This window comes from Sparassis crispa (assembly GCF_003851025.1).
Source record: "Sparassis crispa DNA, contig_000003F, whole genome shotgun sequence".
NCBI lineage: Eukaryota > Fungi > Basidiomycota > Agaricomycetes > Polyporales > Sparassidaceae > Sparassis > Sparassis crispa.
In genome coordinates, this window is record NW_020939750.1 from 2,815,233 (window position 1) to 2,829,522 (window position 14,290).

The 14,290-nt window shown below is 52.0% G+C and overlaps 7 protein-coding genes across 7 annotated transcripts; all 7 read right to left on the bottom strand.

Annotated features, from left to right (window-relative positions):
- Positions 1 to 1,359: 1,359 nt before the first annotated feature.
- On the bottom strand, positions 1,360 to 2,725 carry SCP_0410220 (hypothetical protein; the record flags this gene model as incomplete). Its single annotated transcript, XM_027757749.1, has 3 exons — positions 1,360 to 1,490; positions 1,551 to 2,473; positions 2,526 to 2,725. 3 exons carry the CDS (start codon positions 2,723 to 2,725, stop codon positions 1,360 to 1,362), a joined length of 1,254 nt encoding a protein of 417 aa, XP_027613550.1.
- Positions 2,726 to 4,415: 1,690 nt separating this feature from the next.
- Positions 4,416 to 5,010, bottom strand: SCP_0410230 (hypothetical protein; the record flags this gene model as incomplete). Its single annotated transcript, XM_027757750.1, has 2 exons — positions 4,416 to 4,893; positions 4,949 to 5,010. The coding sequence occupies 2 exons, from the start codon at positions 5,008 to 5,010 to the stop codon at positions 4,416 to 4,418; spliced, it is 540 nt and encodes a 179-aa protein (XP_027613551.1).
- An 871-nt stretch (positions 5,011 to 5,881) lies between these two features.
- On the bottom strand, positions 5,882 to 7,535 carry SCP_0410240 (hypothetical protein; the record flags this gene model as incomplete). Its single annotated transcript, XM_027757751.1, has 3 exons — positions 5,882 to 6,963; positions 7,017 to 7,186; positions 7,237 to 7,535. The coding sequence occupies 3 exons, from the start codon at positions 7,533 to 7,535 to the stop codon at positions 5,882 to 5,884; spliced, it is 1,551 nt and encodes a 516-aa protein (XP_027613552.1).
- Positions 7,536 to 9,217: 1,682 nt separating this feature from the next.
- On the bottom strand, positions 9,218 to 9,849 carry SCP_0410250 (hypothetical protein; the record flags this gene model as incomplete). The annotated part of the gene is made up of 3 exons (XM_027757752.1): positions 9,218 to 9,402; positions 9,466 to 9,499; positions 9,556 to 9,849. 3 exons carry the CDS (start codon positions 9,847 to 9,849, stop codon positions 9,218 to 9,220), a joined length of 513 nt encoding a protein of 170 aa, XP_027613553.1.
- A 261-nt stretch (positions 9,850 to 10,110) lies between these two features.
- Positions 10,111 to 11,492, bottom strand: SCP_0410260 (Neuroguidin; the record flags this gene model as incomplete). The annotated part of the gene is made up of 3 exons (XM_027757753.1): positions 10,111 to 10,796; positions 10,858 to 11,195; positions 11,251 to 11,492. The coding sequence occupies 3 exons, from the start codon at positions 11,490 to 11,492 to the stop codon at positions 10,111 to 10,113; spliced, it is 1,266 nt and encodes a 421-aa protein (XP_027613554.1).
- Positions 11,493 to 12,461: 969 nt separating this feature from the next.
- Positions 12,462 to 12,889, bottom strand: SCP_0410270 (hypothetical protein; the record flags this gene model as incomplete). The annotated part of the gene is made up of 2 exons (XM_027757754.1): positions 12,462 to 12,628; positions 12,757 to 12,889. 2 exons carry the CDS (start codon positions 12,887 to 12,889, stop codon positions 12,462 to 12,464), a joined length of 300 nt encoding a protein of 99 aa, XP_027613555.1.
- Positions 12,890 to 12,948: 59 nt separating this feature from the next.
- On the bottom strand, positions 12,949 to 13,915 carry SCP_0410280 (Hydroxynaphthalene reductase arp2; the record flags this gene model as incomplete). The annotated part of the gene is made up of 4 exons (XM_027757755.1): positions 12,949 to 13,226; positions 13,284 to 13,294; positions 13,354 to 13,767; positions 13,818 to 13,915. The coding sequence occupies 4 exons, from the start codon at positions 13,913 to 13,915 to the stop codon at positions 12,949 to 12,951; spliced, it is 801 nt and encodes a 266-aa protein (XP_027613556.1).
- Positions 13,916 to 14,290: the final 375 nt, after the last annotated feature.

Consider the following 14,290-nt stretch of genomic DNA (forward strand, 5'->3'; position numbering starts at 1 on the left):
GTAGGCTGTTACTTGCGAGGCATCGCTCTTGACGCTTGACATACGCCCAAAGTTTTTGCCATCGACTTTGTTTCACCGGAGTTGTTTACTGACGGAAACATTTATTCGAAGACATAGATATCCCGTTCCTTATGATCATAATACAGATTTTTGAAGGTTTGAAATACTTGTTGAAGTGCGGCCCAAAGAGGTAGGAGACCTACCCCGGAAGGCAACCGACGTTCATGCTCACAGGTATCATGGCAGGGTCTCCACGAGCACCAAAATTCCAGGGCCTGCAGCGAATTATAATTGCGTTATATGTCGTATCAGAATTCGCCTCCAACCCCCGCTATATAGCGCTCCCCACCACACGCTTTGCCTGAATCATCTTCTCATCGCCCCACGACCTATATTGTCTTTCACGGATACCACTCATTCATATTGTCTCTCAACGACAAAGACGTCAGCCTCGGCGACAACAAAGGCGTAGGCCTTCACCCCGACATTGCCAACCCCACCGTCTCGCTCGCGGCAAATTTCGTGCGTCTTCGCTCTTCACACTGGTCTAACTTGAATGCCGTTGCAGATCACCGACCCCACGACAGACGCGCGGGTGACCATTTCACCCGCGACAAAGAGGCCGCGCGCAATTTCAGCAAGACCGCAGGCGTCATCGACCCGCTTAAGGAGAACTCCAGCGAGAGCGTGCGGTCTCACTGCGCCATTACTTCATGCCACTTAGATTGCGCCTTGACAGATGACGGCTGGGCGAACGCGAACGCCAGGCTATGCAGTCGATACCGCCGCCAGGTACGCCTCGAGCTCTGCAAACGTAGCTTATGGAGCGGCGCGCATGGCGTATGGACATGTTTCGGGAGACGAAGCTGTCTGGGGGAAGTGGTGAAGGATGTCGAGAAGTGATGGTAGCATTGTCCGCATATCTGTAACAGAAGGCAAGGATCGTAAGCGCGTGTCGTTGGACCTCAAGGAGTCACTAGAGCCATCTTTAAGAAAGTTTGGTCGAGGACGCCAATTACTTACCAATAATGCGTCGTTTCCGGTTCTGCTCCCAGAGTAACGTACATCCCATGGCCAGTACAAGTACGCACGACGCAGGATCTACGCATTACGTATGTTTGCAAAAAATGCCTTGTGTGACGGATTCGAGTAAGGCACCAGTCGGCGAAACCCACACACAGACCAGGAATGTCACAGGTATAGCAGAAATAACTTGCATACGATTGAACTCGGTGTCTCCTAGTAAGCTATCCAAATCTGACGTCTGAATACCATGTAATCCAATGAAGTAAGACTGCAGCATAGGTCGAAGAACTGCCCAACTAAACGCCCAACTAGATCAGCAACCGTCTCCCGTCCCTATTTCCTCGCAGCAGGATGTTGCTTCCGCAACTTCTTCTGCCTGCTCCTCATACTCGCGGCCTCAGGAAACTGCGCGTCCACTTGGGGAGAGACATGAACCCAGTCGCTCAAAAACATCGGGTCATCCTCTGTAACACAGAAAGCCACGTCGTCAGCACCGACCCCATAACAACCAGGAGCGCTCGTACCATCAAATTCGCCCTCCAGCTCTGCGGTATCACCATAATGGTCCTTATACCACTGGAACCGCGCATTGAACGAATCCGCCGCAGGTGCGTAGTGCGACGTCCTCCCGAGGGGGACGTACCCTGTGTTGGGTGCAGGATCGATAGGCGGGGGGGTGTTTGCGGTCTGCCAGGAGGATAGCGGGCGCGGATCGCGGGAAGTGCGCGTTTTGTCGTCTGCAGACCTCTTGTGTCTGTGCTCCCGGCGAATAGGCAATCCGGTCGGGGAACTGAGCGCACGCGCTCGTGACGATGATCCGGCAGCAGACGCGTTGGACGAGGACGAGCGAACATGGGCACTCGACGATGGTGCTGGAGGAGTCGCCTTCGACGAGGACTTCGCGGCAAGCGTACGCAACCAGGAATCTGGAATGTGTAGCCTCGATTTTGTCGCAGGAGTCTTGGAAGAGGGACTAGAAGGCACACTCTTCGACGTGTCTGGAGCAATCGCCTTAGAAGAGCTGGGAGCCGACGCCGTCGACGGGGAGTTCATAGCAAGGATCTTGGAGGAGTAACTTGGAAGTGGCCTTGATGAAGAACTGGATCCAGGCATCCTCGAAGAAGATTTAGAAGCAGACGCCTTCGATAGGGACTCAGGAGCAGACTTTTTCGATGAAGAGCTAGGGGTGGCCGCCTTTGACGAGGACTTCAGAGCAATGCCCCGGGACAAGGACTCAGGGGCCGGTAACTTCGACGAGGACTTCGATGCAGTTTCTCCAGACGAGTGGCCGCGAACATGACTCCTTGAAGCGCGTCTTGGCCGGGGTTCAGCGTCATCCCGTGCCCGCGTATGAGCATGATCTCTAACACGCGATGGTGGCGAGGACCTATGGCGCGTCATCGCAGGAGACGGTGAACGACGCACACGCGGCACATTCCCCTCAGATCTGAGATACGTATCAGCCTGACAACCTGAAGCGTATGCAGAGAAGGACATGCCTGTAGTTACCGGCCATAGGTCGATGTGATGCCGCCTCGTGGTGCCGACTTGAGGTTGTTGGAGGCCTCAGCAGATCGAAGTCGTCGAGGTCATACGCGATAGTGGCGGGAGAAGCTTCCAGTGGTGGTGATGAGGTTCTCCTTTGCCGACTCGAAAGCTCGCTGGGCATGGAGTACTGGCCGCCAGCAACAACAGGCATGATTCTGTATCAGAGCCAAGTATGATGAACACGCGAGAAACGGAAGAGAAGAAGGGTCCGTAGTATTACAGGACTCAGTGGCCACAATTCAACATGTGGCGATGGGGAAGGATATCCAAGATGATGCTTACCAATGTGGCCCACTGACTCATATCTGCAGGATTCCTCGCGGATGCTCGTGATATGTTGCTTTGTGGCTCAGTCCGAGGACGCAGGAGAGACTGAAGGTGGCAAAGCCCACAACCAGAAGAGTTGCCTTTCCGGTTCAATTACTATCGGTGACCCCTGATATTTTGCGAATACCATCGCTGGCGCTCACTACCTCATCGCTTTGCTTCACGGATTTGCACATGCATTATGTAGCGTCTGTAGTACTGAAATCTATGAGCATATATTTTTTTCTGTCGTCGAGCATACTGTAAAAACCCGGTGTCCTCAATGTCACACTGCCGAATCAATCTCCGAACGGCATACGCTCACGAGGACAAAAGACGCGTTATCGATCCAAAACTGAGCTTGAAAACGTCACACCTCCACCAGACAGTGCTCTCCATCGTTTTGAGGCAGCCGTTTCTGTCGTTCTCTCGAAACTTTTACAGTAGTATTTTAGAGGTCATACAATACTTATCCTATTTTTCTGAGGGAAGACGAGGAACAGAACGAGCTGTGGAAGAGAAGTTCGCACTCCTGGGTCAGTTCGCATATCAGGATGATCACCAATAGTACGCCTCAAATTCTCCCTGGCCATCTGCCATCTGCTGTCTGCGCTTGATTCCGTTGATGGCGGCCTCGGATTCGAGAGCGATGATTAATTGCACATTTTTCTCCATGCATATGGTGCTGTGGTGTTTTCCGGCTCGTCTGTAAGGTCAAATAACGAATTGCTTTTGTTTTGCGACGTGATAAGGCATGTGAGCACTCTTAAGTGATTCTTGTGGGATGATTCACTTCATCCAGCTAGTAGCACTAAGTGTATGTTGTAATCATTTTGCGTTTGTAGGACTCCATCCTTTTGTCGCTGATCTACTGCCACCTCCAGCATGAAGCACTACCCAAGGACCGGAGGCCGGGGAGAGCGCATTTTGTCCCCCCCCCCCCCCCCCACTGTACTATAAGGTATAGTCCGACTAGGACTCAGGGTAGTAGGTTTTCACCGTTGCTGCACCAATTGTGCAGGATCCTTAGTATGAGACTTTCCAAATGATGTTTTCCTTTCCTTAGCCACTCATGGTGGTTGCCTGGAATTTACTGCCACTCATGCGGGAGGCATTTGCAACCCTCACAAGGATCATAGAAGGATTGTCTGCACTACTGTGCCTACTGCATGCTGTGGTTGTCGAAGGGACGTCATTAGGCTGCGTTCTTGATGTGACGGGTCTTACCTATTACTGTAATGGTATGCGAACACACGGCGCGGTACCGTGTAGCTGTGAATGTCTGCATTTGACGATCATGAAGATGAAATAGTTCACCGGAGGAAAATCGACATAAACATACGAATCGTGTGATGCATAGATCTCTGGAACCCAGAAACTTGAATACCGTGATACCCATTCAACTATGTACGAGAAGCAGAAGCATTAAATGAGCTTGGGGAGGAGGCGCAACAAATAATGCTCGTGCAGTGCCCCCTTGATCTTCCGGTTTTACGCCACCGCTCTCTCCAACAGACTTGGCGCATATGAGGGCATCACTCGGGGTATGAGACGCGACGAAAGTGTTCGCCCGCTTTTTTCTGGTCGCCCCGCCTGCTGCTAGGCCACACTCTGAGTCTCTGAGCTAGCAGTCTTTGAAACGACCCCGACCTAGAGACATGAAACTGTGGGCCAATAGCGTCAGAATCCAACCGAGAATTTCCACGATTCCTCTTGGCACATTCTCGCTCCAGCTCTTCCCGTGTAAGGAGCTTCTTGGGACCGCTGATCATGCATTCCCGGACGCTAACTCTGCAACCATCCGCCTTCTGTGGTTTGTCGCCGCGCACATCAAAAGTATGTCTTCTCGCCACACTTGCTTTTTGAGGCGAGGAACGAGCAAATCGTTTTGTACGTTCAGGTATGTCGTTCCATTTTCCTTTCAGTGACGTCGTGGAAGGAGAAAATCGCACTCTCTTTATTGGAGTTCTACCCAGTGGTGATTGTTTAAGGATTGGGCCAGTATTTGTGGGACTGTGGCATTCCCAGTCATTCTCACACTCTTGGACATACAACCATTGGAACATACCTGATGTTCTCTGTGCTTGCCGTCTGGCAGTGAGTCTTCGAAAATGGTTTCGTCGACTGCATGGAGTCGGTTGCCTGAGCTGCTGCTCGGCCACAGGACGTCGGGTGGTTTGTGCAGACGATCAGAGCGTGAGGTGGGCTAGGATACCACATAGAAAACATACGCGGCCTTTTCTGAATCCAAGGCGTATATGAGGAGGTAGACATGATGTGTTGGCAGTGTTGGCGGACAGAGTTACTATCAGGATGAGAGCGTGGATAATCGCTCAAGTTCTCTCTTATACGGTGGCAAGCATTTTGCCACACGTGGTGTGGCCACCTGAGAGTAGACGAATAAGTATGGATATGTGTTTGATCATCTTCGGGGAAGATAATGACAGTCTCGATAAACAGACAGCGCAGACTTCATTTGGCACGCTTTGGAAGACTGACAGCTGCGGTTCAGCTTGAAGTTGTGTTGCTCTGAACTACCCAGCTTGCTATATCCGGCACTGCCTTTACACGTGGTTACGTCGCGCAGCGAAAGCGCGGAATCATCCGTTTGTTCTGTCGTTGTTTCACAAGGTCTCCAAAGTTCGCAAACACGCCAAGCACTGAATCAGATTTCGTCTGGACCGAGGCTGGACTCTTTCGCCGAGCTCTAATTCTCCTTATGTCCCGTCTGAGGATAACTAGAGGATGCAATTCGAATGCAAATTAAATAATGCCGTCGTAATAGGCTGAAGCACACCTCTCCTGGACCTTTGGATGGTCGGTATGACAGCTATCGGAGGTGTTTTGATGTTGTCCCAAGGGGCTCGTAGTTATGGTGAGCAACATGTCGAGAGCGACGGTTTTCCGGCGCTTTGGTACAACTTCATCTTTCTTCCACAGGAGTTGTTTGGATTTTGCTTAGTTTCAGTTGTTCAACCTATTCAATGCTCACATGAAGTTATCATATAGTACGCTTTCGATCGGTCATATAAATCCGTCTAGCTTTGGCTCTCGTCCTCAACGCTGCCTCACCTGCACCAATCATGACAAGCTCCTCAGAATCAGTTCTCTCTTGGGGAGACGATTCTTCTTGACGCGTATCTTCCTGAGCGCTTCCAGTTTGACCGAATACGTGCTGCATCTCACGTTGCGAGCTGTAATCTCCACCAAGGTGGTGGTAGTTGGCGTGCAGTTGGATGTCCAGTCCACTGTTGAATCGGATCCACGAATGTCTCATCTGTGAGGGTGATCTAGGACCCCTTGCTGGCAGAGATTTACTACGCTGATGGTGCGTCGTAGCACTATCTCTTGGGTGGCGTTCCTGGAATCCCGGTTCGAGCGTCGGATGGAAGATCTTGGGGCGACCTCCGACATCACTTCTGGACCTGTCGGCTTCCCTTGAACGGCGAGTACGTTCTCCATGACTGTGAAATGTGCTTCTGTTCGCATCTCGACCACCCGACGATAGACTGCTTTGCCGGTGCTCAGAGTCAGGATCACATGCAGCGGGGAGTACAAGAGAACCGGCGATACCACGTCTTTCTCTCAGATTTGTGGAAGTGGATGACCAAGACGGTTGTGTTTCAATGGGAGTTTGATCTTGTGTCAAGCACAGTGCGTGGCCAAGAAGGTTGACCACCCACGACTTCCTAGGCGCCCCTGAAGCAGGAGCATCCGTGGGACCGGTTGTCAGAGCGGGAAGACTGTAACGTGCGTCTCTTGTAACAGCCTTTTGCGAGTTACGCTCTGACGAAGAAGACCTAAGCGGACGAGCAACCTTCTCCCTTGTCCAATTGTCGTTGGGCTTGTCAACTTCTTGTGGCCGGCTAACGTGTTCTAAAGTATCCATGCTCTTGCTTCTCTTCGCAGCCGATCTTCCCGACGATTTATCACGATCCTGGCGTGCCGGATATCCTGGATCGCTGGAGCGTGCAAGAGATTTACTGGTGCGGCCGCGGGTCTCCACTGTTAACGCTGAGGGGAATTGGACGTTACCCCCAGACGATTGCTTTGACGAGGATTTCCAAGCAGTAGGGGCATTGGCTGTGCAGGGGACCATTCGTGAGCCATTCATATTTAATTGTGGCCATACGTACGGGAAGCCGGAAACCCAGCCCTCTGTCCTGAATGGTCGTCATTCGCTGAGAATGCATCTCTTGCAGGACTGCTGACAATGGGACTAGCCGTTGCGGCCTCCACTGAAGGGGTGAAATGAACTTTCTTCGGTGACTGTACTTGCAACTGCCCTGAAGCTACTGTCATAGAACTGTAATGTGGCCCTGTCAGATCATTCTATGCGTTCATGTATCGACGTACCCTTTCTTTCTGTGGCTCCTCGAATGACCGCTACGCACAACTTTAGGCTCCCTCCATTCCCTGTTCGCGTCACCTTCCGCGTCAACATCGCTGTCCACCCCACTAACGACTATTGTATCGTTTATGGCTTCCATAACAACATTGGAGGCGCTCGTGCCAGATAAATGAGACTCTGTGGCATAGGGCTTCCTGTCAAGCCAACGAGTGTACTCCGATGTGTCGTCCGTGGTGCGATCTTCTATGGTGCGAGACGTGTCTTCCATGGTGCGAGTTGTGTCGTTGGGTGGGTCCTGATCCATTGTTGGTTAGACGAAAGAACGCGCAGATCTGATCGTGAACCATTTGAACAGCCTTTTTGTGGCTACAAGATGACCAAAACAAAGCATAACACCGAACTATCACAGAAGGTCTGTCATCAGCTGAATGCGCTGGATGCACCTTAGATGCAGGGACAAATAACTTGAAGAACTCTATTTCTCATCAGCCTTGTGCATATCGTACGGTGGCCCTCTTCTTCGAGCTTCGTTCCTCGGTATATCTGTGCCTGACTTGAACTAACTTCTTTTTAGGTTGCAGCCCGGTTTGTTCAGGAAGGCCACCATTGTTTCGCTACGTGCAAATATTCGTCATCATCGCTTTAACTTCCATTGCTACCGTGACGATAATAACACGCTTTTTGATGCTGTAGTACGTCCCGCTGTCCGAGTGCGTTCGTTTCTCAATTCGAGATACGAGAAGAATCTTGGGATTTATGAAATTTGGGTGAATTGAAGTTGCGCTTTCCTGCATCACAGGTGCCGTGGAACGATGAGGCGGGGTGCAGCATGATTAATCTTGAATGCCCAAGTGCTTGCGATTCGGACCCTGCTTCCCTTCTCGTTCCTCAGCCTGACATTGATGTTTCTCTCACCATCTCCCGGTTCACGCTCATGACGCCCTGGACCATGCCTGGAGGCGAGCCATGCGACTGCATTTAACATCAAAAAGAACACTGAAACACTAGTGTAGTTAGTTGTGTAAGAAGACAACTTACTTCTGTACTAATGTGTACGTTCTGAAAATTTTCTATTTGTGCCGACGTGATGTCTTCCTCAATGTTCCCATTTAGTTAGCCGCGTATTAGTACTAGGTATGTAACACATCGTATTTTAGATTCTGAAATTCTGACAGAGTGTCTCTAGCAGAGCTGCATAAACGATCGACAACTGCGACAGACGGCCTCCTACTCATCTTCCACTGGCCAGAAGGTAACCTCCGAGATATGATTCAAATGTAGCTCTGGTACATGTCGCAATGTCCGGTTCTACCGACCATCTAAGCATAAGCACTAATGTTATCAGACTTTGCAGCATATCCGACCGATGGGCAAATTGGTGTGTAATTTATTCTTCTGTATGACGTCCCGGCTCGTCACAACCTTGAATGAGCTATTGCGGGCAAGTATGGATTGTTGGAAACATTATACGGTCAGTCTTGAGTTGAGGTCCCTTTAGGCGCGTTCGCGGCAGTAATGGTCCATTACATGATCCAAGATAGGTGCGCTCACTCCTTGCGCTAATTGGGACAGTGGGTGTTACTGCTGTTGGGGTTTATAGTGCGAGTCTAGCACAGCGGAGAAGCAGGGCCGGCAAAGTCAGTCAACGCAGGAGGCACTATACCCCAAGCACCGGGATATCCACATGCTTGGCTCGTGGAAGGTGTAAAATGGCTAACGCGCATATCCAGCATGTCGGGGTCATTCTCAGGTTGCTCGTCTCGTTTACATGGACTGACACTCCGCCATTTGGCTTGATGGTCTTTTATTCCTGGATGTAGTTTCGGTGGTCGGTTACGGATGCGAACGTTCATCGTGGAAACACAGCTGCAAGTATACTTGCTTGTGGTTCAGTGATTCCCAAAACTTCTGACAGCGGAATTTATTAGTAATAATGATACAGTAGGCCGACGGAGGTTGCATCCTCTTCTCTGTGACTGTGAAATATTAATCTTCCTCCCTATCATCCACCACCCAGATCCCGTCTACGTTAACGGTTATATGGGCGCCCAACCTTTCGGGTTCATCTCGACATGGGAGTGGGGCTTTCCGTCCCGTGGGCGTGCAAATATCTGCGTACAGGGGCGTTGGTACATGGGCCCTTGACGCATTGGGTGGGGGTATCTCTATCTCTGTCCGCCAGTTGCAACCCTCAATGAGTTTTCACGAAGCATGGATTATTGGCAGCATCATACCGTCGATCTTGGTTAGCCTTTGTGTGGGCTGTCCCTATATATCAGTTAGTATGGTGCATTGCTCGTCCCATCCTCGACTCGCTGTCTCACTTTCTTCCTCGTCTGGCTCGGTGGCGGCTGTTTCTGTGGGCTGTTCGGAACAGGGAGGATTTTATAGAATTCCCAACCGAGTTCCCCACATAGGTCCAATAGTGGATGTGTAGATTTCTGGCGCACTTGTTCAGAATGGGAGCCTGACATGATGCGGAAGTTGCGCTGGTCGTGTCCACTGATGCAGAACGCATCCTTATATACAGCCCTGCATCGTGTCAACCACTTGCTCGGTGGTTTGTGGCGAAGGGCGCAAGCTTCACATGCCTGAGCGGATGCCGAGCGAGTCGGCATCTTCAGGCCACTGTCCTCGTTAGATGGATTGACTGTTGGAAGTACATCCAAAGCCACACTCGCCATTTACCTTGATAGTGAGATAGTCAACTATCGGTCCTTGTCCCAGAGGTGGGCCAAAATCCACGGCGGAAGTATATGGGTGAAAGTAACATAGCTCGCCAGGCTAGCCAAGATATCCCTGGTACAGATACGCTCCACCTTGGTGGCTGATCGATGATATCATGGGGTCCACATCGAGGTAGAGAATTCTTATGTATATCATCTACGCCGGGTGATTGATCTCTTTTTCGCTGCCTTGACTTCTCTTTCAAACCTGCTTTTCTTCCTCTGCTTCGGACCGTCATTCCCCAGGTCATCAGACGTATCATCCCGACTCCGGACTCTCGACCTAGCGAGTACGCTTTCCTTGTGACTCCTCTGCCTCAGCTCCTCATATCCATCTCCAACATTTCCGCCGCGGTTCCGGCCCGCCGACCGTAAGATATCGCCGAACTCGTCCTCCAATCCGCCGCCGCTGCGGCCCCGTCTGCCTGACGCGGCACCCAAGCCCAAGGCGATATCCGCCTCGTCCTGCTTGCGCCGCTTCGCCTCCTTCTTCTTCATCACCAACCTGATCATGTTCTCCTCCTCGAACTCGGTCATGCGCTGCAACTCGCGCGCCCGCTGCGACATCAATGCAGGGGTGGAGCCGAGACCTGACGTGGATTCGACATAGGGTTTTGATGGATCCAAATGCGCAAGGGTGGACAATGCAGTCGGGATTGGCGCACGACGCGACTTGTCCTTGTCTTTGTCTTTCCGTGACTCGGTGTATGGCACCGGCGCGAGTTTAGGAGGACGATACACGTCGGCTCTGTCCTGTCCATCATGCGCCTCACCTTCACCCTCAGAGTTGGCCTCCTGATCCATGAGAGCCTCGGGATTGGGTCGGAACGCCAATGGGTCTGCAAGATCGCGCAAGTCCAATAAGCGGAGATCTCAGAGAAAATCAATGTGCAAGCTTACCGTTCACGACATTTTTACTTGCGGAAGACGGTTCTTCCGCGACTCGCACCAACTTCTCGATCTGGTACTGCATCCGGCCCTCGAGCACCTTGATCTTCTCGAGCACCACACGGGCTTCAACCATCGAGTCGACCCTGTCGCCCAAACCGGTACCCCGTGCAGCGCGATCTGGGGCACTGAATGTGGAAAGTGGAGGGGTTCGCTCGGTCAGAGAGTGACCCAGGGCACGGCGGGAGATCATGAGCACCAATGATTGCAGGTATGACAGCAGGAGATGATGCTTCAACGACAGCAGAGATATACCATCCTTGGTATCGAGATCTGATGTCGTGCTCTGCCTACATAGCTCAGCCATCAATGAGCGATCTCAATGGTACGAAGTCATATACTCACTTCTCGCGTAGAGCTTTGATCGTCTTGCGCACCGCGGCCAAGCTCTGCTTTGTGGTCTCCATCACTTCACAGAAATCGGATAACTCAGTCTCATTTATTCCTTCTTCATCACTTCCAGGAGCTGGGGCTTGACTCTGTTCCACAGCGGTAGACATTCCAAGGAAGTCCAAAATATCTTCTGAGGATCTGCCCTCGAAGTGGGAACACATTGTCAGTACATCTTCACAAGCAGGACGAGACATTAGCGAAATACTGTCAGTTAACGGTTTTCTAGGCCGCCGCTCGACGTGGAGCGTAGTGCGAGACATCTGAAGTCAGAGCCCAGTGCGTTTCATCTTCGAAGACGAGAACGAAGCAGACGAAAGAACGTCTTCTCACCGATTGCAATGACCAGAACGGACCTGTTGTAGGCCCACGACCAACGTTTCGTGGTAAGTCCGAGATGGCCCGGAAGAGAAAGATGGCTCAAGTTCGCGGAGGAAATTTGTGTTACATAATACAGCACATGTCTCCCGAAAAGGGAAGTCAATTACATCAGTTAAACGGTGGTCTGTTTTGCCAGCACACCCTTCCACAGTCAGAGTCTAAGCGAAATAACTACACATTGTGTTACATAATACAGCACATGTCTCCCGAAAAGGGAAGTCAATTACATCAGTTAAACGGTGGTCTGTTTTGCCAGCACATCCTTCCACAGTCAGAGTCTAAGCGAAATAACTACACAGAAAGACTCTACATAGATGCATAAGGAGTATACCAAAAAAGCGAAGCAAAATGAGTCGGGAATAAGGAGATACTCGAGCTCATTGTTAGCAACGATGAGCAAGGCTTGAAGCATGGCGATTGGGAGGCGTGGGAAGCGGCGGGAGCGAGGGGTGGAGCTTGCCGAGGGGGCAGTCTCCCTATAGTGGTAGGGTAGTTAGGTCCTAGCGGTGTTCGAAAAACCTAACCTAGCGGCGCGGCCGTATGGAGGTCGTTTGGTTACGGTTCGTTTAAGGACAGATGCCGTGATGCCGACACGTGGCCCTCACGTGGATTATCCAGGAGACCTCAGTCACCCCTTACGTGCACTAGTATTTTTTCTTTAGCAATTCTTGCCGCACGTCGTGCTCGCCGTGCGTCGGCTCGAGCTCATCATCGCTGACGACGAGCTCCACTACATAGTATATATGCCAAAATTCTTGCAAATATTTTCATTTCCACTACTACCATTATACATTGCAAGAAGTATTTGTCTCCTGCTCCCCAACCCTCATCATCTGCTTGCGGTCGTACATGCTCATCCCGCGCGCCCCCACGCCAAAGCCGTTCGGCTCCATGCGGTTTGCCCCCGCCAATATTGTGTCCTCGCGTGAGTCCGTGCCCTTGCCCGCGGTGTCTGCGCATACATAAAGGGCTCGGACGTATTTGTGTTCGGTGCCTCCGTGCCATTCCCGTTCACCAGCGGCGCACCAGTGTTCAGTGGCACCGGTGACGAACGCCCTTACGCCATTGCGTGGTACCCACCCGGGCTCGGCGCCATCACATATGGGTGCAGGCTAAGCCCCACATCGCATTCTCCCTCGCGTTCCCGCTCCCTCTCGCGCTCCCGCACCTGCTGCTGGCTTGTCCGCCGGCTCGTCGGCACCAGGGACTGCATGCTGATATGCTTGCATGACCCGCCACGTGAGTCCTGCCCCAGCTTCTGACTGCTGCTCTTCATGTGCGTGGGCATCGGCGCGAGTACGAGTGGGGAAGAGGGTGACTGCAGCATGTCCTGCAGGCCATCTTGTCGGGCTTCCCAAGTTGCCCGATGGGGATCTTGCTCCGCATCTCAGGCATCAGGTTCGCCATTGTGGCGGTATCCTCGATGAGTGCGGGCACAATAGCACTGGATTTGATTCCGTCCTTGGCATACCACAGGGAGAGCCAGTGGACCAGGCCATGCAGGGCGGCTTTGAATGATGTGTAGTGGGGTTCGATGAGTCCACTGTTACCTGGTAGATGGTGGAAAGATCTGCAGCGTCGGACGAGTGCCCGATGCAGAGAATTACCTGCAGCGATACTGATTATGATAAACATGAATTACCATGAATTTCGGGCAAAGGGGCACGCAGAGCGCACCTCGACATGAAAATGGCATGTTCATATTTCTGCGCTTCCATGTGTGGCACACAGAGCTGCGCAAGCATGTAGCTCATGCCGGTGTTCATCCGCCACATCTCTTCGAACACCTCCATGGGCACGTCATTGATATTGCCCAGCGGGCCAATCTTAGGCCCCGCGATGCCGTGGTTTGCGAAGAGGATGTCCGGATGCCCGATCTGCTGCACAACCTCAGCATGGAGGCGGCGCACCTCATCGTAGTTTGACAGGTCTGTGTGGAAGATGGCGAACTGCAGGTCGGAGCTGGCAATGGCCTTGAGGTCGGAGATGAGCGTATCTGCCTTGGCGTGCGAGGATGCCGCCTGGTAGTGCACTGCTACTGAGCAGCCGGAGCGGGCAAAGGTGCATGCAGTTGCCTGCCCGATGCCTCCGCTGTGCCAGATGTGGTGAGTGGGCGAGATATGATGTGGTATGTGATGTACTTATGTGCAGCCGGTGATGAGGACAGCAGCTTGCCCTTCAGGTTGGAAAAAAAAATAGGATGCTCCAAAGACAACATCCTATGCAGCCTGTCCAACATGGGCCTGAGTACAGCCGCGAAACAGCCCGGAGTACTTGTCAATGGGCCAGTGCCGAGCTCATGCACTCAGGCTGGACGCGGGATCGGGCGCAGACGTGCGCCAGGACAGACTAGCAAATTGCAGAAAAGTTGTTGTAGTCATATGTCGGGGAGCAGTGAGAATTTTGGCATATATTATGTAGCAGAGCTCGTCGTCGGTGACGATAGCTCGAGCCGACGCACGGTGAGCACGACGTGCGGCACGAATTGCAGGTGCTAAGGAAAAATACAAGCGCACATAGAGGGTGACTGAGGTCTCCTGGGCAATCCACGTGAGAGCCACGCGTCGGCATTACGGCATCTGTCCTTAAATGAACCGTAACCAAATGACCTCCA